This window comes from Carassius carassius, chromosome 5 (genome assembly GCF_963082965.1).
Source record: "Carassius carassius chromosome 5, fCarCar2.1, whole genome shotgun sequence".
Taxonomy (NCBI): Eukaryota; Metazoa; Chordata; class Actinopteri; order Cypriniformes; family Cyprinidae; genus Carassius; species Carassius carassius.
In genome coordinates, this window is record NC_081759.1 from 40,567,483 (window position 1) to 40,591,844 (window position 24,362).

Here is a 24,362-nt window from a genome sequence, read left to right on the forward strand (position 1 = left end):
TCAGAGCAGTGACACCTGGGAGAGCGTTTGAAGCCAATTTAATGCATGAAAAACTGTGTCTGTGATTACTCTGATGCATTCATCTAATTAAAAAAGTATTTAAAAAATACACCTTTGACCCAGTACAGAAGGGTCTTATTTTACATCTCATAAACTACACTAGTTTGTGCAATGATGAAGCATGTACTTCAACATCCTAACTTGTTTGTGGATTTAACATAATCTCTGTACATGGGCAATGATAGAGATTGACATTTATATGCTTTACAGGGAATCTTCACTGACACCTTCTATCAAAGGAAACAGATTTAAACTTGAAACTTTATTTCAACACTATTCCCTGTAGTGCTTCATCTCTACAGTTCCTGAACCCCATCACCCCACAACCCACTCCAAAGAGGTGCAACCCTCCACGGGGGCGAGATCTCAAATTTCATTCCCTTTCCCATTTCGATTGATCTACACGCCAAATGTTGGACATCAGCTGTGAGAGGCAGATAAAAGAGTTTCCTCTGTGTCACCTCTACCTTTATCAGTCATCGCCACAGTGCCACTGGATGCTCACTGATAAGATAAAAACCTGACTGGCCAGCGTTAAGCCATAAATATCTCTGGCCGTCCAAAAAACCCTGAAAAAGTTTTAAAATGTTTGGAACGTTCATTTAAAATGTTCTGAATATGAACGTTCTAATCTGTATGAATGTGGGAATGTGCAGGTGAATGAGTGTGCTTAGAAACTTCTATTCCATTCTATTCTGTTCTATTCTATTATATTCTATTCTATTATATTCTATTCTATTCTATTCTATTCTTACTTGAATTTGACTTAGATCAATAAATGTGATATTATAATACAACTTATAGACTGGAAAACAAAGCAGCTAACATCGGTTTTAGAATCTATTATATTCGGATCTATTCTATTCTATTCTATTCTTACTTAAATGTGCTTTAAATCATTAAATGTGATGATATAATGCCACTGATAGATAGGACAACATAGCAGTTGTCCTCAGTTTTAGACTCTCTATTCTATTCTATTCTATTCTATTCTATTCTATTCTATTCTATTCTTACTTAAATTTGTTTTAAATCATTAAATGTGATGTTATAATGCCACTGATAGACTGGACAACATAGCTGTGGATTTCAGTGAACTTCAGTTTTAGACTCTCTATACTATTCTGCTCTATTATATTATATTATACTCTATTCTATTATATTCTTACCTGAATTTGTTTTAGATTATTAAATGTGATATAATGTCACTGATAGACAGGACAACATAGCAGTTGTCCTCAGTTTTAGACTCTCTATTCTATTCTATTCTATTCTATTCTTACTTTAATTTGTTTTAAATCATTAAATGTGATGTTATAATGCCACTGATAGACTGGACAACATAGCAGCTAACTTCAGTTTTAGACTCTCTATTCTATTCTGCTCTCTATTATATTCTATACTACTCTTACCAGAATATTTTACAAAATTAAATGTGATGTTATAATGCCACTGATAGACTGGACAACATAGTAGCTAACTTCAGTTTTAGACTCTCTATTCTATTCTATTCTATTCTATTCTATTCTATTCTATTCTTACTTGAACTTGTTTTAGATCATTAAATGTGATATTATTATGTCACTGATAGACAGGGCAACACAGCAGTTGTCCTCAGTTTTAGACTCTCTATTCGATTCTACTCTATTCTATTTTACTCTTACTTAAATTTGTTTTAGATCATTATATGTGATATTAAATGTCACTGATAGACAGGACAACATAGCAGTTGTCCTCAGTTTTAGACTCTATTCTATTCTTCTCTATTCTATTCTATTCTATTCTTACTTGAATTTGTTTTAGATCGTTAAATGTGATGTTATAATGCCACTGATAGACTGGACAACATACCAGCTAACTTCAGTTTTAGACTCTCTATTCTATTGTATTCTATTCTATTCTATTCTATTCTATTCTTACTTGAATTTGTTTTAGATCGTTAAATTTGATGTTATAATGCCACTGATAGACTGGACAACACAGCAGATGTCCTCAGATTTAGACTCTCTATTCTATTCTACTCTATTCTATTCTTACTTGAATTTGTTTTAAATCATTAAATGTGATGTTATAATGCCACTGATAGACTCGACAACATACCAGCTAACTTCAGTTTTACACTCTCTATTCTATTCTGCTCTATTTTGCTCCATTATATTCTATTCTATTCTAACTAGAATTTGTTTTACACCATTAAATGTGATGTTATAATGCCACCGATAGACTGGACAACATAGCAGCTGCCTTCAGTTTTAGACGCTCTATTCTATTCTATTCTATTCTATTCTATTCTATTCTATTCTAGTCTAGTCTAGTCTAGTCTATTCTAACTTGAATTTGTTTTAAATCATTAAATGTGATATTATAATGTCACTGATAGACAGGACAATGTAGCAGCTGCTTTTGTTTTAAACTGTCGGAAGGTCACCATTGTACCTGTTTTCCATGCAGGAAGAACTCCTAATTTCAGCTTTCCGGCGCCGGTGTCTGCGATGAGAGTGGCTCCTTGCCCTGAAGGGTAACCAACAGAGACATGCATGCAGGGAATTAACTATCTTACCCGCATATTCTACTATGTTGTGCTGAGAGAGCAACATCAAGACTCAAATTTACATTACATTCCCATTACACCTCTTATCTTATTATTGCAGTGATAGAGAGAGAAAGAGAGAGCACTCAGTGAGTGTAAGATTAATTACAATGCCATAAGACAATAAAAAAAACATGACACAACACCCTAGCAAGAGTCAGAGCTTTTTTTGTGAATGTCTCTGAAGTGTTATAATTTAATGTAGCTCACGTAAATCAGTGTTAATTGAGTCTGAAATTGAGACAGTTTAGTTGCACATTCAGTAGTTGAGTGCAGAATGACACGAGATTGCTGAGTGATTTCAATTAAAGTTTAAAATTGAATTCAGCTGCTCAACAAACTTTACATTATGAAAGAGCAGAACATGTTAAATAGATTGATGTAAAATGATTACACATTAAAAAGCAGCTTTTACAGCTAATATATTCGATTAAGAGATAAACATTAAGGTGTTGTTTTTGAGTACTGTTTTTTTAATTTATATTTATATTATCTGCATGAATTAATGCCATTACTTATTCTATGTTTTGAGGACAGAGATAAGGATCTTAATATGCAGTTTTCACAACTTTCTGGGTTATCTCGTTTTTTTTTTTTTTTTTACTTTAAAGTCAAAGGGCTATTGTTTCTTCCAGTCGGGCTACCAAATATATCACCACCCTATATCTTAATTACAATGTTCCAACCAGGCCTTAAAAAGTCTTAAATTTAGTGCAATTAAATTCATTTTATATTTATGAATCTCTGAAGAGTTTTGATGGCGTTTATTTCCGGCATTTATTTAATCTTTCTTATAATGGCTGATAAAGCAGCATTTATGAGCATAAAACTGCTTTGTGTGCTGGCATTTATTTTTTTTACTGTGGAAACCACTATATTTCTTTCATTCCAAAAGTGCCACCTGCTGGCAGAGAATGAACGTGCATTATTGATAATTATACAGATCGGTGATTTGCATTGTCAGTAAGCCCATCAGCAATTTATGTTCAGGCAAGTTAAATCAATTTCCGGCTATCAAAATCTGAAGAGTGCCTGGACGAAGGGCTACCAGAGATTCAGAAATTTTGCGAGCCCTGATTTCTTTGTGTATAAGAATACTTTATGAGAAAAACATTAATAAACATAAATTATTTTCTGGGGTGGAATATGAATATCAGATGGAATAAATCGATTTGTGCAGAAAAGATTCTCATGTCCTGACTACTTCCTAAATCATCCTCAGCATCAGTATATCATAAAATGTCATATAAATCAAGAAAACACAGAAATGAATTAAAGCCCACGTAAAACGTTTCAGTACATGTGCAATTCAGTTGCAAAGGACAAATAATTTAGAGTCCTGGGTCGTAAAGCAAAACCACTTGAGATCCACTGATTTAACTCACTCACAAAACTCACTCGTTTTGAGGATCAGAAGCCCAGCGAGGTACTTCTTCTCTTGCTGTGTGTGCAACAGACTAGCGCTGTGAAATTGGGTTCATGTTTCTGTCTCTCTGACTGCTTGCTCTCAGACTGCACTGGCCTCCTTCAGTTTGAGAGCCAGTAACAGCAGTCTCTGAGAGGAGCTGAGGTGCACTACACTGCGGCGGGCAATACATCGTAATCTAATCTAGAGTATGTGATTCTCGTGCATAAGAGGTCATGCAGGTGCCTTATACTCTGGAATGCATTAAGCTTTTGACACTAAATGATAAACCACAGAGGAACTTGAATATAACTCAATAAACTAAAAGTGCTTGAATACTTTCAACTGAAGTGTGAGCTAATGGATTTTAAATTATTAATTTTAAATTCACCAACCTCTTTTTATGCTTTTTGTCCTCCTTTCTTTTACGTCTGGGACTTGAGCCACTGTAAAATGGGAGAAAAACTATTGATTAGGTTTACATTAAAGATCCCACAGGAGAGAAAGCGAACAAATGAGATCTCTCTGCTGTTTCTGCTAGAAAACATTAAAATTAAATGGATTCTGTATGTACAGATCCCCATAGTCTTACAGTATGTGAGTAATTGCACCTTTTTTATCTCTTAAAGAAATTTAGGAGAAACATCTGGGACAAAGTGAATACTTAAATGATACATAATTTCAATCTCCTGAGCTGTGAAAGAGGAACTCTGAGCAATAAAATCTTCCTCCGGGGAGCCATAAACTACTTAAGGGCACAATAATCACAATAATCATCAGGTATTATCTGTACTCTGTAAAATCACTGTGCCCTTTATTCTAGGAAAGAACACTAAAAACAAACATTAAATAAATATAAAATGTACCTGTGACGTCCCTTCCTTGAGGCAGACCTGGAGGCAGAGAGGAGCTGACTTTAAAGGCAGTCGTGACAAAAACAGACACACACACACACACACACACACACACATTTTCTTTTGTGAAAAGTGTGTTCATCCCATAGGTGTAATGGTTTTTATTCTGTACAAACTGTATATTCTATGGCCCTACACCAACCCTACACCTAACCCTAACCCTCACAGGAAACTTTGTGCATTTTTACTTTCTCAAAAAAACTCATTCTGTATAATTTATAAGCGTTTTGAAAAATGGGGACATGGGTTATGTCCTCATAAGTCACCCTCTCCTTGTAATACCTGTGTCATACCCATGTCATTATACAGAGTTGTGTCCTGGTATGTCACAAAAACAAAAGCACACACACACACACCAGCAAAGTGTACTGAAAGCAAACCTCTAAACATGATCTGATCTGAAAATCAATCTCTACCTATGTCGCTTCCTTTTCTTTGAGCTCTTCTTTTTCTTCTTCTTCCTCACAGGTGATGGACTGCAGGAGGGAGATCTGGAAGATCAAATATGGTCACATGTAGCGAAAACACATACAGCATTATGTGTAATAGGAAAGGGAAGGGAATATTTAGCCCATATATGAAAATGTGTTCCAAAGGCTTTTATATAATTGAGTATACTTTCAAATAATTTTAAATATAGTTCAAAAGATTAATAAAAACATTTTTTTTGTTGTTGTTTCAAATAAATTATTTTCAAATAGAAACAATGTACACAACTTTAACGCATTACAACTGTTTTCATCATTTATAAAAAAGAAATAAATCCTGAAGGACCAAGTGGATAAGGCTGCCAGAATGTCAGCTTTGCCACCATAGGAATATAAATTAAATTTCAATATGCATTAAAATAGAAAGCTATTTCAGACTGTTAGAATATTTAACAATATTATTTCACTGTATTTTTGATCAATTAAATAAGCTTTGGATAAATCCTCTTAACTGTCACTCACATTTTTGAACACAGACTTTATAGAGCACGATTCAAACTTCATTTTTTATAATTCATGAATGAAAACATTTTGTAACATCATATTGATGTACCATTTACATTGTAATGCAATGTCTGATTTTTGATGAATTTTGAGATGTTAAGTTTTCAGTTGATATATAATTTCTGATGATTTCTAAAATGTGAAAAAGGCTACGAAGAAGTCTTTTTTTAAACAAAGGTCAAAACTCCTGTAATAATGTAGATTTTTGAGGGTGCAATCTTGTCATAAATTAATCTATTACTTTTCCTTCGTAATTTTTAACAAAAAACAATGGTAAAATATATATTTGGGAGTCTTAGACCTTTCCAACGATATATAGTTTGTCAAGATTAGATTAGATTTGATTGTAACATAGTGAAGTAAATGTAGGTGTCCCGTATACGGAACATGGTGACAGTTAAAGGGTTAAAATAATAGACCTAAACTTCTTAACAGTAATGATATGATATATGATACAGTTACAGTAGCGTGTGATAAGGAAGTAAATAATAAGGAATTGAAGACATATGCATTGAAGACATACAGTATGTTTTGCCGATTGGAGAGACTTTAAAAGTGAATGAGATTCAATTAATGAGAATCTGCTCGCACACAAAACCCAAAAGCAGCAAGAAAACAATGTCTAAAATGTAAAGAAATGTAAAAGCCTTTTTTAAAAGCATAACAAGCTGAAAAAAGATTGAGAATTATTGTGATTACGTTCATCATGTGCTTGGATACTTTATGACACAAACACACTATTTATTGTTGTACTTTGTGAACTGTGTGAAAATTAAAAGCTCAGTTTTGTTGAGTGCTGTATAAATGATTATTGTTGTCATATGATTTCATTCTTTCTTTTTTTGGCTGACCTGTGTCTCCTCCTCTTTCTCTGTGACTTCTTCTTCTTTTTCTTTGCTTTAGGCACCGGCCGAGGTGAAAGATCAGAATCAAAAGAGACACTGGGAAAGCAAACACAAGAGAGAACACATTTTTCACAATCTGTTTCTGCTATTTCATTCTGTACAGTAGGTCATGCAAAGACAATTATTCAATAGTCGGAGCTTGATGAATGACCAGTTAACCACTCTAAGAAAAGGTCAGGGTTAAGTAAATCAAAAGCTGATTCATTTCTAACCATAAAAAAGACAGAACATTTCTGAAATGGAAGAAATAGACTGCTGACAGTTCATAAAATTATTTCTTGAGGCACCAAACTAATGTTCTTGTATGTACTGGATCCACTGTTTTAGCAACACAAGCTTATTGAGGAAAAAAAAAAAACATTGCTTCTTACACACTTTTCTCTACACCTTCAAAGTGAAATGTCCAATGAGTGGCACTTACAGTGTGTTGTCTTTAACCCGAAACTGATGAATTTGAATCTAGCAATATTTTATTACGTTAGCTGCTTCATGGCTGTTCGTGAATCTAACATCCTGTGTTCTGTAATGTTTGAAAATAATGTACTACATAAATATGCCATATGCCAAACCTAAGTGATACAGATGTTAACTAAGCAAATGCAAACCTCAAAATGCATTCGTTTACAAATCATGCACTATTGGAAAAAAGTGTTCTACTGTCATAACATATTGCAGTGCAAGGAATTGCATCTTTATTAATCCATAATTAGTGTTTTATTGCCACTAGTGTTCATTTCAGCATCTAACTGCAGTGAATTAAATACATAGTTATGGGAGTTTTACAAAAATGTAGGTAGAGGAACATTTCTTTCAATCAACCTATATTCATTACCCAAAACATCTAAATTCTTAAGACCAGAAAAGGCTCTTGTTAAAATAGAGGTTTAATAGGAAGGACGCATCAAAGACAGAAGAGAGGAGAGATACAAATAGAAAGCTGCATGCCCGGACAGGTAGCTTTTAAAATCAAATTACTTTAAGCAGCAACACTTCTGCAACAACAAAGCAGAAGATAAGAGAGAATGGACAGCATGTCCTGATTGAGCGGGACATGTGTGCCGTTTCAAAAGCACCGAGGTGTCACCTCAAAAGCATCTTTCAAAGGCAATAACATCGAGTGCAAGGAAGGATTTGAAGCTTAACAGAGAGATGCCACACTGCATCTACTACTGAGAGTCTCGATTCCTCGGGAAAGCAATTCAAGTGCAATCATCAACAGAGAGACAGCAGACATTTATATCACACGTTTGCAATGTTTACTAAAGCACGGGGCGCAACTGTTATTATTTTGATTGCAGCGATGGCACACCACTCTCATTCCATCAGGAACGGCAGAAGATTCAATCAAAGGTGGGCGTGAAACGCTTTACCCAAACCACCAATAATGCAGATTCAAACCCAAGCTGAATGAGTTACACACATTTTTCAAGCTAATTGCAAAGGTTACATTTCCGACTCTCGAAACAAAGGGGATTTATCAAATAAAAAGACCAGAATTCTGGAATGAGCAAACGATATTCACGCTGCCCTTATCTTATCTTATTTAGCCACATCAACTACTGTATGTCCTTCCACTTCTTTTAATCCTTTGAAAACCCCCCACCCCAAAAAAAAAAAATCCATTAGAAGCTACAAAATCCCCAATCTGTACCATTCAAACACTGATAAAGCCCATGAAACGGAAATGCTGACCTCTATAATATTTTCAAAGGCAGATTTTCTGATACTGACCCTATTTATATCAAAGAGACTCATTTTAGCTCGCTATATTAAGCTTAAAATGCTCTGTGACCGAAAGAGCTTGTCTCGTTAGAATTAGCAGTGTGGAGGTAGGAGGGATTGAACACTGAAAATGTAATGCTTTTTCCTCTATGGAGGTATGTGTACACTAAATAGCTCTTTATACTGTACATATACACATCAAAACATCACAATGACATGCATCTGACAGGCAGCTATGAAAATATAAAGCGTGGGAGATATTTCATAGACACATAATGATATTTCATAGACACAGGGGAGTGCTGTCCGTGACAGTCGATGAATTACAGTCAGACTGCTTTGCCCAGCCAGTCAGTGATTCAATATGAGCACTGAGAGGAAACCATTTAAATGCATCAAAACACAGACGGAGAGCCAGGCTGGATGTGCTCGCGGGGGATCGGGCTGCTTACTCGCTCTCTGAGGGTGGAAAAGGCGGTTTGGTCTGATATAGGAAGAGTTCATCCAGCCATTGTTGCATAAGCAAGTCTGAAATGCATTAAAAGCAGGTGACATTTCTGCTAAATTAGGAACCTTTGTCTCACATTACACCGTCGACACAAAGGCACACACTCACTCACAAACACACATAAACACTACAATAGTTCAGGATTTGTACGGTTAATTTTGGCCCTTTTTCTGGCAGAGTAAATGAGATTTGGTTGGTTGCAAAATATAGAGAAGTAACTTAATCTACACCATAATAATCACAGTGGATCACATCATTGAGATACACTATTCATTTTTTAGTCATTGTTTTGGTCCTGCTTTACATTAATTATATATATGTATATATATATATATATATATATATATATATATATATATATATATATATATATATATATATATATATATATACTGCTGTTGAGGTGGGATACAGGTAGGTTAGGAACAGTTTTGGTGGTATGGGTAGTCAATGTAAAAACATTTTGATTAATTTAAAAAGTAAGTACATAGTACTTATGACCACTTAATATAATTTTTTTATGTCTATATAGTTGTTATAAAATTGTATTTGGGTTTTAGTTTGCTAAAGTTCAAACTGATTAAAAACCGAATACATATTTTAGTATTATATTTTATTAATAAAGTTTGTTTTATTTCAAATAACAAAATATAATAAATCACGATGGATAGAGTTATTTTTTTTAAACAATATTTGTCTCACTCACATATCAAACAGACTTTATATATATAAGTGCAATACACAATTCATATATATCATATATATTACAACAGTCATATATGTTTTCACCAGTTGTGGTGTTTACATTAACCTTTCAATGAATTTAGAAATGAATTTACATTAGAAATGAATTTACATTAACCTTTCTATAAACTTCTTGAGTTTTGATGATAACTAAAAAAAAAACATAGAAAGTTTTTATTATTGTCCCAGTTGCATTTGATTTAAATTAAGATAGAGCTGCTGTGGGAAGCCTTTGTGGGAAGTCGTGGCCTAATGGTTAGAGAGTCGGACTCCCAATCGAAAGGGTTCGAGTCCCGGGCCGGCAGGAATTGTGGGTGGGGGGAGTGCATGTACAGTTCTCTCTCCACCTTCAATACCACGACTTAGGTGCCCTTGAGCAAGGCATCGAAACCCCAACTGCTCCCCGGGTGTGTGCTCACAGTGTGTGTGTGTTCACTGCTCTGTGTGTGTGCATTTCGGATGGGTTAAATGCAGAGCACAAATTCTGAGTATGGGTCACCATACTTGGCTGAATGTCACTTAACTTTTTTTCACTGTCCGTAGCTTTTTTATTATCTTTGGGGGGTGGGGGGTGGGGGTTAGGATAAGGCAATCAGATATTTCAATCTTCAAATATTTTGGAAATTTCAACCAGAGGGGTAATAATTTGGCATGGGGTTGAAAATGGGCACAACACCGGCGCACAACCTACACAAGGAAAATAATTCTGCTGCAATTGCAGGTAATCAAACAGAGATGGCGACAAAGAGGCAAAATTTACGGACTGCAGCTTTAAATAAACTATCCTAAAAAAATTTACCAGTTATGACAAAAAAGCTCTTTTTAAGAACTGCTGTCAGTTTACGGTGCATTTTAGATCAGTTACAATTAGGGGATCTCAATATACCAGTACTGATAATAACATATCAATACAATGATATAAAAAAAATAAAATAAACATTGATATTATGTAAATACTACATATATTATAACAGCGTAAATAATCCAGCACCAAGCAAGACACTCTTGAAAAAAGTAGTTTTTGTCACTGACTGATTTATTGGTCAAAAACGAAAAAAAAAAAACACAAAACCTGTTAAAACCTGTTAACCTGCACCTGGATGCCAGCGTACTGAACACTCTTTGTTTGCACATGTCAATGTTTACGAATAGATTAAATGAAACGCGACAAAATTTATCTTGACAAACTATATATAATTATAAAGATCTAAGCCTCAAGCATCAACAACAGATCTCTGTTTTCAATGGAAAGCTTATAAAGACTGTATTTGCTAAATTTGTGTAAGCAATACACATCAAAACATGAAGAATAAAAATGCAGTACATACAAGATTTATCGTAATACGGAGTCATAAACACATCCACAGCTGTAAATCCCGGTTTAGTTAGAAAGGTAAGGGTCCACTGAATGAAATCTCATTGAGCACGTTTAGTCCAATGAAGCAATAACGTTGTAATATGGATCATAATTCCTTTGTTTACGTTTCAGTTCTTCAGGGACAGTATTGTTTGTGTCTGTTATGGAATAACTCTGAAAAATGGTTGCAGGAATCTCATTTTTCATGGTATCTTCTTCAGATTTGAAATAGAAAATCATGAGACATGTGCCTTTCAGCCCACTTCTTTTTGAGATTACTCCAGGACTGATTTCATGTATTTTTATATCAAATAAAAAAGAAAAATTAGTGTTGTAAAAAAAATGTTCAAGGCACTTTAGTGTCTACAACTTTTATCAACATTATCAACTCTGCTGCATTATCAACTGGTTGCTAAAATGTAAAGCCCAAAGGGTCTTCTTTCCAAAGACACCAAAATTATAACAAATTTAAGATTAGATTAGATTAGATTCAACTCTATTGTCATTATGCAGAGTACAAGTACAGAGCTAATGAAATGCAGTTAGCATCTAACCAGAAGTGCAAGAATATAGTGTTTTATATACATAAAAGTGCAGAGTAAGTAAAGCTATGATATACAGAATGTACAGTGGAGTTGTTATATACAATATTGATCAGAGTATATACAGAATATAAATATAAATGCAATGTAGGGATTGTATATACATTATGAACAGAGCAATGAAGGATTATATATACAGTATGAATAGCAGGAACGTGAGAACAGTGGTAATAAATACAGTTGGATGAGTGTGCAAAAGTATTGTTGAACAATGTATTACATGCAAAATAACAGTAGTGCAATGATATTTTTTGTAGAAATAGTTTACTGTGCTTGTACAGTAACAACTTTAGACAGTTTATAGTGTAATAGCTTTAACCATGTGCAGTCTGCAGTATGTAAAGTACTGTGACCAGTGCAGTAAAAGAGCAGGTGCAGGTTAGATTGGTGGTGTGGCGTTCAGAAGTGTCACAGCCTTGGGGAAGAAGCTCTTCCTGAGCCTACTAGTTTGAGAGCGTAGGCTCCTGTAACGCCTGCCGGATGGATGGAGAGTGAAAAGTCCATGGTTAGGGTGAGAGGCATCCTTGATGATGTTCCTTGCCCTGCCCAGACAGCGCTTGTGATAAATGTTCTAAATGGAAGTTAACTGGGTGCCGGTGATCCATTGAGCAGTTTTCACCACCCGCTGGAGTGCGGTCAGATGCAGAGCAATTGCTGTACCATACTGAGATGCAGTTCGTGAGTATGCTCTCAATGGTACAGCGGTAGAATTCAGCAAGGATCCTGGGACTGAGGTGAACTTTTTTAAGGCTTCGTAAGAAGTAAAGGCATTGCTGTGCTTTTTTGACCAGGGTGGAGGTGTTTAGGGACCAGGTGAGGTCATCTGAGATGTGGATGCCAAGGAACATGAAACTCGACACACGCTCCACTGCAGCTCCGTTGATGTAGATGGGTGTGTGTGCATGATTCCTAGTCCGCCTGAAGTCCACAGTGATCTCCTTTGTCTTCTGGGTGTTTAGTTCCAGGTTGTTGGTGGCACATCACTCAGCCAGGTGCTGCACCTCATCCCTGTAGGCTGACTCATCGTCATCCTTGATCAGACCTACCACCGTGGTGTAATCTGCAAATTTGATTATGGTGTTGGAGCCATAAACAGGAACACAGTCATGGGTGAATAGGGAGTACAGGAGTGTGTTCTTCAATCCTCTGTTTATGTTTGAGTTTGGCCTGGCAGATACCCTTCCTCAGGTTGGCTCTGGCTGAGCTCTAAGCCTCCCGGTCTCCAGACTCGAAGGATGCATCGCTTGCTTTGAGCAGGAGGCGAACCTCTCTGTTCATCCAGGGCTTCTGATTGGGGAAAATTTATATTTTTTTGTGTGTGGTCACTCTGCTCACACATCTGTTGATGTGCTCCAGGACAGAGTTGGTGTTATTGTCAATGTTGATCTGAGAGTTTGTGGTTGCCTGGGCAGCATTTATATTTTTTTGTGTGTGGTCACTCTGCTCACACATCTGTTGATGTGCTCCAGGACAGAGTTGGTGTTATTGTCAATGTTGATCTGAGAGTTTGTGGTGGCCTGGGCAGCAAACTCACTCCAGTCTGTGTGCTGGAATTGATGTTGAAGAGTGGAGTCAGCTAGCCTGGCTCCGCCCTCCTACGTACTTCCGCTCAATTTCATTTCCCTTCAGTACTCCGTCTGGGTTTGCAGTATATCCTTAGGTTTCCAGAACCAAATTTTTTGTAGGACCAATCAGCGAACAGAGGGAGTGGCTGAGAACGATGACGTTGATGTAGTGCGTCAGTTTGAGTTGGAGTAATGGCAGCGGAGATAAACGTGAGTAATGCTATTTGGTCCGTTGTTGCAAAACTGCCGAATATACAGAAGTTAAAGCCGGAGCAAGAACAATGTTTGCAAAGTTTTATTGGTGGCCATGATGTTGTGGCCCTCCTTCCCACAGGGTTCGGGAAAAGTTTGATTTTCCAGCTCACTCCGCTAGTGGTGAGTGAGTTAAGTTAGCTAAGACGAACGATAGGGATGCAAAGCTGATAGTTGTTGTCGTCTCCCCGCTTGTTGCACTAATGGAGGACCAAGTGAAGGAGGCAGAAAAGTTAGGAGTTAGTGCTGGGCAGCTCAGCGTGCACGATGACCGTGACATTTTGGATGGACGCTTTAACCTGGTGTTCGGAAGCCCCGAGTCCTGGCTGCTAAACAACAAGTGGCGTCAAATGCTAGCCTCGACAATATACCAGGACAACCTCGTTGGCATCGTTGTGGATGAGGTCCACGTTACATACAAATGGTAAGTTAACACTTAAATACATTTAAACAACATAAGGGCTGTTTTTTGCATAATCGATAGCTTAGACAATGTTGTAATTTGAGAATATGATACAAGATTCATGAGAAATGTTGCACTCTCTATTTCGTTTACCTCAGGGGCGAGGCTTCCAAAGGCGAGTTGGCATTCAGAGAAAGTTTTGCCAAGCTCGGAGAGCTGAGATCTATCATCAAGGAGGGTAAGTTAAATGCACTGACCCCTGTGTTGCTTCTGCCCAAGTTGTTGTGGAATATCTCATTTGTTGGCTATTGTAACGTAGTTACAATAGTTAGTTTATGTATAATCTCTAATTGCACAGATTAATTACTTTCCCTGTAATAAAAAAGGATTGCGTGATTACATGGATTTAATGCAGTACTGTTCATAGTGATGTTCATTAAGTCCTCCCTGCCATAGCCTATAACACAAACACACCTGCCAAATTGTTTGGTACGTTATAAAATTGTGCAAGTGTGTTTATCTTGTATTTTTAATTCTCCCAGGTACACCTGTTTTGGCTCTGACTGCCTCAGCTGACATCAAGTCCAGAAGCAGAGTCATCAGATTACTCCATATGGACAATGCCGTACAAATCATTGCTAGTCCCAACAAGACAAACATCCGTCTTGGATTGTGCAAGGTGCCCAGCCATAACATGACCTGCCTAGACTGGATAGTTTCAACATGCTAAAAACAAGGGCTCAACCATGCAACCTGTTTTAATTTACTGTCAAACACTTAAATCAGTGGGGAGAGTATTCTCATACCTAAAGGCTGAACTGCAAGGACATGCCTGGGAAGACTGTGATCCGTCCTGTACAAGTGAAAACCTCCTCATTGGCATTTTCGACAGCAAAACCCTACCCCAAAACAAGCAGAGAATGTTGGCTTCACTGAGGGGGGAAGGGAAGTGCCGTGTAGTTGTTGCAACTACAGCTTTGGGGATGGGGTTGAATTTCCCTAATGTTTCACATGTGGTAATGTATGGGGCTCCAGGGGACATAGAGGCAATTTTACAACAGGTCGGCAGGGCAGGAAGACATGGTCAACTAGCACATGCCATCATCTACAACACCGGACGGTATTTCAAGATGGATGAAGAATTAAAACAACTGCTTGATCTTGGAAAAAACACATGTCTTAGGAACTTAGGAACCATTTTGGACCATTGTCAACACATATTTGACCTGACATACATTACTGCTAACCTTCCTGTGTTTAGATTGGACCATGCGAGAGAGATTTTAATCATCATTAATGATGTTTTTGGTGATATTGATGTGGATCTGCAAGATGATTCAGGGGGGTATTTAACTGATCAAGATCTTTATTACAGTAACTACTTTGACGATGATGATGATGATGCTGTTGCATGTCATAAATAAACATGTGAAAACACATACTCTGAAGACTAATTTGTGTTTCATTTTCAGTTTTACTTGTTGTAAATATTTAATTTGTTTTAAAAAACTAAATGTCATGAATATGTACAAAACTTTGAATACCCTAGTTAAATAAGGTAATTAAGAAAAATAAGACATAATATGAAAATCTTTTGTTTATTACACATCTGCAGATAGAGAGTATGCACTGCAAATTATTTAAACTATTATAAAATAAAATCATTATATACAGGGACACTTAGTGTACAGATGTTATTTCAATAATTTTAGAGGGTGTGGGGTCTCTGTCTCTCTTGTCAGTGGAACTGGCATCTCCCCCCTGGCATGTCTCCTTCGTCTCCTCGTTCTTCCACCTTTGAAATGTTTCGGTATCGCACAGTAGCCTGGTGATGACTGTACAGCATTTGCTGCAGATCCGAAACGACCGCAGCGGCGTATTATTAATGATTACACCCAGCTTCGACAATTGACTGAATACACCACTATCCTTTTTGTCAAATATACATTTAGAATGTTTAATTGCTCCTTGAACTCTTAAATTCAATGCACAAAACCTGCAGCTCTCGTTGACAGACATCTTATCTTATCCAACGGACTTGTTGTTTCCGGCCGGTTTCGGCGCATGACATACGTCACGACCACACGTTAGCGATTGGCTATGGCAGATCCTGAGTGACTCTGGGCAGATCCAATAGTTTAGAACTTTAACAGAGAACCCGCCTACAAGGAAGTAAACGTTTCTCAATGGAGCGAGGCCAGACTCTCTGTACAAATGAAATGTACGAGAGTCTGGTAGAACCAGGCTAGGAGTCAGCACCTTCCAGCCAGATTTTAACAGTTCTCATTGTAGGTTTCACACATTTGATGACTGGGGTATACTTGGGGAGCAGGAACAAAGAGAGGTGGTCAGACTGACCCAGATGGGGGAGGGGTGTGGCTTTGTAGGCATCAGTCACTTTAGTATAAACGTGGTCCAGTGTTTTATGTCCCCTTGTAGTGCAGGAGACATTTTGATGAAATTGAGGGAGAACAGATCTTAAAGTGCAGTGATTGAAGTCCCCAGCAACAATAAAGTCTCCATCCGGGTGCAGGGTTTGTAATTTGCTAATAGCAGCACAAAGTTCTTTCATAGCACCGTTAGCATTAGCGTCCGGAGCTACATAAACTGCAGCAGCAACAATGCAAGTAAACTCACGTGGTAGATAGAATGGCCTGCACTTGATAATCCGGAACTCCAGATCAGCAGAGCAGTAGGTATCAACAATGACAGAGTCTTTACACCATGATTTGTTTACATAAATGCATACTCCATCACCTTTGTTTTTACCAGAGGTTGCTGCTACTCTGTCAGCCCTGAAGAAAGAGCGTCCATCCATATGCACCACGCTGTTTGGGACATCGTAGCAGAGCCATGTTTCAGTGAAAAACATAATAGTCCATAAGGCCTAAAAAAAAAAAGTTTGGTTCCGGTTGGTTGTCAGTTGAGGTCATTGGTCGGTAGGGATTTTTTTTTTTTTTTTAATTAATTTATTTTTTTCTCCAGTGGCAGTTTTACACACACACACACACACGCGCTGATTTTAAATGTGTGTACCGGTACTTTTACGACAGTGATTCTGTATTCCCGTTTAAAGTCTGTTGTTGCCATAGACACGCAAAATGCACACACACACACAAAAAGCCTTTGCGGGAGTTTGACAGGCGATCTCATAGTAGATTAACATGGAGGATTTGAACTTGAAAAACGGAGTGTACAGACATCTTTTGTAGTCAAACAACATTCTTTATGATGTTCATTTATGTGGTTTATTTGATTTTGATGCTATAAATTAACTAGAAGCAAGAGACGATCAGTTAGTTTTAACTGATGATCTAACTTACAGCGATCTGTTCGACACATTCAAGAGCCACAAAACGGTATTTATTGTTTACATTTCTTTAAAAAATGACCACATTTGAAAGGTGAAATAACCAAATGAGACTTTGTTTCATATTAAAAGTAAGCTGGTAATGTTAATGTCCTGTCTGTCAGCATGTTGTCAGTGCCCTCTCTGTTCCGCGATATATTGTTGACCCCCCCGTGTTTCTCTTAATGTTACGATTTCCAAACCTTAAGTTATAGCTCACTTTAGGAATTGACAGTTAAAGGGTTTTGATGCAATACTTAATGGTTTTTAACGGATTACTTAAGTGTAAAACAGCATTTAAAGGAAACTGTAATTTAATTAACGATGTGTGAAAGACCGTTCTTCCCCAGTCTCATAAAATAAATTTGGGTCGCACATAAATTGACAGGGTCGGTCGGAAACCGGAACCAAACAAATTTTTTTTTTAGGCCTAAGCCATTTCTGTGTGAGGGTCCAGATCTTTAGTTCGTCCATCTTGTTCATCAGAGACCGTACATTGGCAAGGAAGATGCTGGGCAGAGCTGGTCGATGTGGGTTTAGCCTTAGCTTAGCACGCAGCCCTCCACGCTTTCCTCGTCTTGGTTTACGGTCTCGATGCCGACGCCGATCACTTCCGGTCGGTACGAGTGATCCGCTTGTCTGCGGTGATCTCAGTAGCTCCGGCGGGAGTTCGCTGAAGTCGAAAGGATGATCTAAAACTATGTTGGAACACCGTTTGTTGATGTCCAAAAGTGACTGTTTAGTATAGCTTTAGTTTGCATAACTGAATCGCGCGAACAAGAATGAAATAACCAGGTAGATTAACACTAATTTCCGAAATCTGGTAAGACGCTGAGCCTCGCGATGTGATCGCGCCGCCATCTTGGTCTGTTAAGTAAGGAACTGTTGCAATTTTAAATTAGGTAGGGCACTTTCAGCTTTGAGTGTCATAATGGGGGGTCTGGTTAACAGGTTAAATATAAATTTGACCGATCTACTTTTTTTATAGTTATGGGGCTAATATCGTTTTCGTAAATTCTTTTGGTCATAAATATGATATCACGATAGCCATGATATCACGAAATCGACCACAAAACCTTTTTTGCAACACTGTTTGATCCATTGACTAATGTTTTTAATGCTATGCTTTTTATTCAGCTTGTTGGTTTTCTCTCCAGCTTTTAAAGTCTTTCCGTCAGTTTCAGTTGACCTTGAATGCGCACAGGTAACGAACACACCCCTAATGGCCACCATCACTTCAGCTGTCAGAAGGAACAGCGCGGAGAGGGTCGTTTTGTGAGTTAGACCGAACACTGACACACTCAGGAGAATAGACAAGGTTAGAGAGTTAAAAGGCTGTCAACATTGATAACTGACATTTTACTAAGGGTTTCAGCACTGTTTACATTGCCTGCACTGCTGTACGTACCTTTCTGCTTTGGCAAAAAAATGCAACCATGACTCTCAAAACCAAAATACAGAGGCTTGAGCTTGTTGTCAATGCAGTGAAAGGAAAAGTGTGCAAGCATAAGACAGCACAGAGAGCTTTTGACTACTGACACACTCCAAAGGATGTCAAACCTGCAATGCCAAAGCACTGTCAGAAGTAATAAAAGACTTTAAACAGAAGGGTCTTCGCAGAAGGACACTGAAATTGACACTACACAATAAGACTTTCCACATTTGAGATGTTTCTTTTATTTGCATATGAAAACAACAGTTTATGTACATGATTTAGGATTCTTCAGGTGTTGTGATGAAGGAAAGAAAGCTGTTTGTGGATTTCGGAGCTTTAGATTGATCTGACTTAATCGCTCTTTGATCTTGCATTGTTGTATGCTTGATTATAAAATCTCAATAAAAATAAAAATACCTTTGCATCTGCCGTTCTCTGGCAGAAAACACATCATGAACTCACCCAGAGATTAGCATGTTTAAGATAACGCTTGAGCTGGCATCCTCCCTGTTTTACATACTGATGCATTGCTTGTGCTCTGCGTTATCACCAACACTTTGAAGGTATCAGTGGAATTACGGTGTTAAGAATCAAATGCTGAATCAATTTCATTCACCAGCTGGAGTTAGAATTTTGGTGGATGGGAAGAAAGAGGACCCCATAAAAGACACCCGTGTTAAAATTTCCAGCAACACCTGAATGTTTACACTGTGGCGAGGAGATAAGAGTGTTGTGCCTGCCTTGCTTTAAAGTTTGGGGTTTCTAATTCATGCTCAGAGTGCGGATGTGGCTTAGAAGTGGATTCAGTTCTTCATATTTTCATGTGTTTGATCTTCTCTGGGGTCAGAAATAAAAATAAAATTCACATTTGAATAGATTTATCTATACAAAGGTTCTGTGGTTGAATTGTACATTTTTAAATGCACATGCTGTTTTCAAGTGCTTCAAAAGCAGTGGAAAGCAACTATTTCACCTTCAGAGACAAATAGGTTCTTTTCTAGAACGGCAAATGCATTCTTTACATTGAAGTGTTCACTCCTAAGCACAGAGCCATCTTTGATGAAGATGTGTGTATGAGGCACAGCTTTAGAAGATACAGACCTGCGAGCTCGACGGTGACTGTGGCGTTTACGTCCTCTGCGCTTCACGTGTCCACTTTTCTCATGAGTTTTTGCAACTGCATCTTTCGTTTTTGCTTTCTCCTCAACGTCTTTAGGTGCTAGGCTGACTGCTGTCTCCAATCTGGAAGAACAGAATGACATGAATTAGTCAACAGGTTGTTAAATAATATGTGACAGGACCACAAAAGCAGTCTTAAGTCGCTGGGGTATATATGTAGCAATAGTCAAAAATACATTGTATGGGTCAAAATTATATTTTTTTCTTTTATGCCAATAATCATTAGGATACTAAGTAAAGATGATGTTTCATGAAGATATTTTGTGAATGTCCTGCCGTAAATATATATATATATATATATATATATATATATATATCAGTAACGTGCGGTGAAATCTTGTCATGGGTAGGCTGTGACCTATCAATGTGTGGAATATATGTTCATATATTCATTCAGTTAATTTAGCAAACCAAGTTCATTTTAGGCATCATCAGATCGCTGCCTGCATTCAGCAAAGTCAGTCATGTGAGGCTAATGCACAATCAAATATAATAATCAAATTAATGGACACATCTATCTTATGACTTATACAACAAACAAATGTTTTGTGCGGGACACAGAGAAGGAGGCGGCGCGGCAGCCTAGTCACTCCATCAAAATGCGCAAACGCGCACAGACAGCCACGGCACACACACACACACACACACACACACACACTTTTGGTCTGGTGACGGCGCACCAGGCTACAGTCAGAAAACATTGCGTCAGCAGTACAGCTTTAAAGTACAAAAACAGCTTATTCGCTCCTACAAACTGCTAGGCGCACACACCGACACGCAAGTATACTAGATGCTAGTATTCGGGAAGCGCGCGGATTGAGTGAGAGCGAGTAGATCACGTGACACGAAGCAAGATCGGTCTCTGCCTCAATGTTGATAATTCAAGACAGCATGAGAACTGACTGCGCATGCGCAAATCTACATAAACTACGTTCTATGGACCAAAGAGGCACCGCTCACCTCTGCCTCAATGGCCATGGCTTTTGAATTTCCTGCATGAAACAACGGTTTTTAGGAGCAAACAATGGCAAAATGAGTATATTATGTGTATTCCTGAACATTTTTGTTACAAAAAATAATATTTGGAATAAAATTAATGCAATTAATAATGTGGTGAATTAATAAAGCTCTTGGAATTAATAAATGTAATGTCAACATTTCCTTTGGTGAGGCACTGCCTACCCTGACCGCACGTCCCTGATATATATATATATATTGTTTAATAATATGCATTGCTAAGAACTTCAAGCTAAGACAACGTTAAAGCCAATTTTTTCAATATTTAGATCATTTTATTTTATTTTAGCAGATTTTCAAATACTGTAGTCGTATCTTGGATAGATATTGTACTTAAAACAATCCAAACATCAGTGGAAAGTTACATTTTTTCAGTTTTCAGATGATTTATAAATCTCAATAATAATAATAATAATAATAATAATAATAATAAAAATAATAATAATAATAATAATAATTGACCCTAATGACTGATTTTGTGGCCCAAGGTCACATATGACTTTTTTGTGTTTCCCTTTTGTAAAGTTTGAGCAGTTATGCAATGATCTTAAATAATTATAAGTAGCTCAATAATGAAATGCATTGTTCTGGAGCCATAAACAGGAACACAGTCATGGGTGAATAGGGAGTACAGGAGTGTGTTCTTCAATCCTCTGTTTATGTTTGAGTTTGGCCTGGCAGATACCCTTCCTCAGGTTGGCTCTGGCTGAGCTCTAAGCCTCCCGGTCTCCAGACTCGAAGGATGCATCGCTTGCTTTGAGCAGGAGGCGAACCTCTCTGTTCATCCAGGGCTTCTGATTGGGGAAAATTTATATTTTTTTGTGTGTGGTCACTCTGCTCACACATCTGTTGATGTGCTCCAGGACAGAGTTGGTGTTATTGTCAATGTTGATCTGAGAGTTTGTGGTTGCCTGGGCAGCATTTATATTTTTTTGTGTGTGGTCACTCTGCTCACACATCTGTTGATGTGCTCCAGGACAGAGTTGGTGTTATTGTCAATGTTGATCTGAGAGTTTGTGGTGGCCTGGGCAGCAAACTCACTCCAGTCTGTGTGCTGGAATTGATGTTGAAGAGTGGAGTCAGCTAGCCTGGCTCCGCCCTCCTACGTACTTCCGCTCAATTTCATTTCCCTTCAGTACTCCGTCTGGGTTTGCAGTATATCCTTAGGTTTCCAGAACCAAATTTTTTGTAGGACCAATCAGCGAACAGAGGGAGTGGCTGAGAACGATGACGTTGATGTAGTGCGTCAGTTTGAGTTGGAGTAATGGCAGCGGAGATAAACGTGAGTAATGCTATTTGGTCCGTTGTTGCAAAACTGCCGAATATACAGAAGTTAAAGCCGGAGCAAGAACAATGTTTGCAAAGTTTTATTGGTGGCCATGATGTTGTGGCCCTCCTTCCCACAGGGTTCGGGAAAAGTTTGATTTTCCAGCTCACTCCGCTAGTGGTGAGTGAGTTAAGTTAGCTAAGACGAACGATAGGGATGCAAAGCTGATAGTTGTTGTCGTCTCCCCGCTTGTTGCACTAATGGAGGACCAAGTGAAGGAGGCAGAAAAGTTAGGAGTTAGTGCTGGGCAGCTCAGCGTGCACGATGACCGTGACATTTTGGATGGACGCTTTAACCTGGTGTTCGGAAGCCCCGAGTCCTGGCTGCTAAACAACAAGTGGCGTCAAATGCTAGCCTCGACAATATACCAGGACAACCTCGTTGGCATCGTTGTGGATGAGGTCCACGTTACATACAAATGGTAAGTTAACACTTAAATACATTTAAACAACATAAGGGCTGTTTTTTGCATAATCGATAGCTTAGACAATGTTGTAATTTGAGAATATGATACAAGATTCATGAGAAATGTTGCACTCTCTATTTCGTTTACCTCAGGGGCGAGGCTTCCAAAGGCGAGTTGGCATTCAGAGAAAGTTTTGCCAAGCTCGGAGAGCTGAGATCTATCATCAAGGAGGGTAAGTTAAATGCACTGACCCCTGTGTTGCTTCTGCCCAAGTTGTTGTGGAATATCTCATTTGTTGGCTATTGTAACGTAGTTACAATAGTTAGTTTATGTATAATCTCTAATTGCACAGATTAATTACTTTCCCTGTAATAAAAAAGGATTGCGTGATTACATGGATTTAATGCAGTACTGTTCATAGTGATGTTCATTAAGTCCTCCCTGCCATAGCCTATAACACAAACACACCTGCCAAATTGTTTGGTACGTTATAAAATTGTGCAAGTGTGTTTATCTTGTATTTTTAATTCTCCCAGGTACACCTGTTTTGGCTCTGACTGCCTCAGCTGACATCAAGTCCAGAAGCAGAGTCATCAGATTACTCCATATGGACAATGCCGTACAAATCATTGCTAGTCCCAACAAGACAAACATCCGTCTTGGATTGTGCAAGGTGCCCAGCCATAACATGACCTGCCTAGACTGGATAGTTTCAACATGCTAAAAACAAGGGCTCAACCATGCAACCTGTTTTAATTTACTGTCAAACACTTAAATCAGTGGGGAGAGTATTCTCATACCTAAAGGCTGAACTGCAAGGACATGCCTGGGAAGACTGTGATCCGTCCTGTACAAGTGAAAACCTCCTCATTGGCATTTTCGACAGCAAAACCCTACCCCAAAACAAGCAGAGAATGTTGGCTTCACTGAGGGGGGAAGGGAAGTGCCGTGTAGTTGTTGCAACTACAGCTTTGGGGATGGGGTTGAATTTCCCTAATGTTTCACATGTGGTAATGTATGGGGCTCCAGGGGACATAGAGGCAATTTTACAACAGGTCGGCAGGGCAGGAAGACATGGTCAACTAGCACATGCCATCATCTACAACACCGGACGGTATTTCAAGATGGATGAAGAATTAAAACAACTGCTTGATCTTGGAAAAAACACATGTCTTAGGAACTTAGGAACCATTTTGGACCATTGTCAACACATATTTGACCTGACATACATTACTGCTAACCTTCCTGTGTTTAGATTGGACCATGCGAGAGAGATTTTAATCATCATTAATGATGTTTTTGGTGATATTGATGTGGATCTGCAAGATGATTCAGGGGGGTATTTAACTGATCAAGATCTTTATTACAGTAACTACTTTGACGATGATGATGATGATGCTGTTGCATGTCATAAATAAACATGTGAAAACACATACTCTGAAGACTAATTTGTGTTTCATTTTCAGTTTTACTTGTTGTAAATATTTAATTTGTTTTAAAAAACTAAATGTCATGAATATGTACAAAACTTTGAATACCCTAGTTAAATAAGGTAATTAAGAAAAATAAGACATAATATGAAAATCTTTTGTTTATTACACATCTGCAGATAGAGAGTATGCACTGCAAA

At 37.9% G+C, this 24,362-nt stretch overlaps 1 protein-coding gene across 1 annotated transcript in view; it reads right to left on the reverse strand.

Moving 5' to 3' along the window:
* Positions 1-20,044, reverse strand: part of LOC132140529 (serine/arginine repetitive matrix protein 4-like) — a 28,443-nt gene extending 8,399 nt beyond the window's left edge. Inside the window, exons 1-6 of the mRNA XM_059549299.1 lie at positions 19,905-20,044; positions 6,813-6,902; positions 5,386-5,460; positions 4,922-4,948; positions 4,451-4,501; positions 2,497-2,571 (exon numbers count right to left, since the gene is read on the reverse strand). Of these exons, the coding sequence (XP_059405282.1) occupies positions 2,497-2,507 (11 nt within the window). The 5' untranslated portion in view covers positions 2,508-2,571; positions 4,451-4,501; positions 4,922-4,948; ... (1 more) ...; positions 6,813-6,902; positions 19,905-20,044. The remainder of the gene's footprint in view (positions 1-2,496; positions 2,572-4,450; positions 4,502-4,921; positions 4,949-5,385; positions 5,461-6,812; positions 6,903-19,904) is intronic.
* Between the last annotated feature and the right edge of the window lie 4,318 nt (positions 20,045-24,362).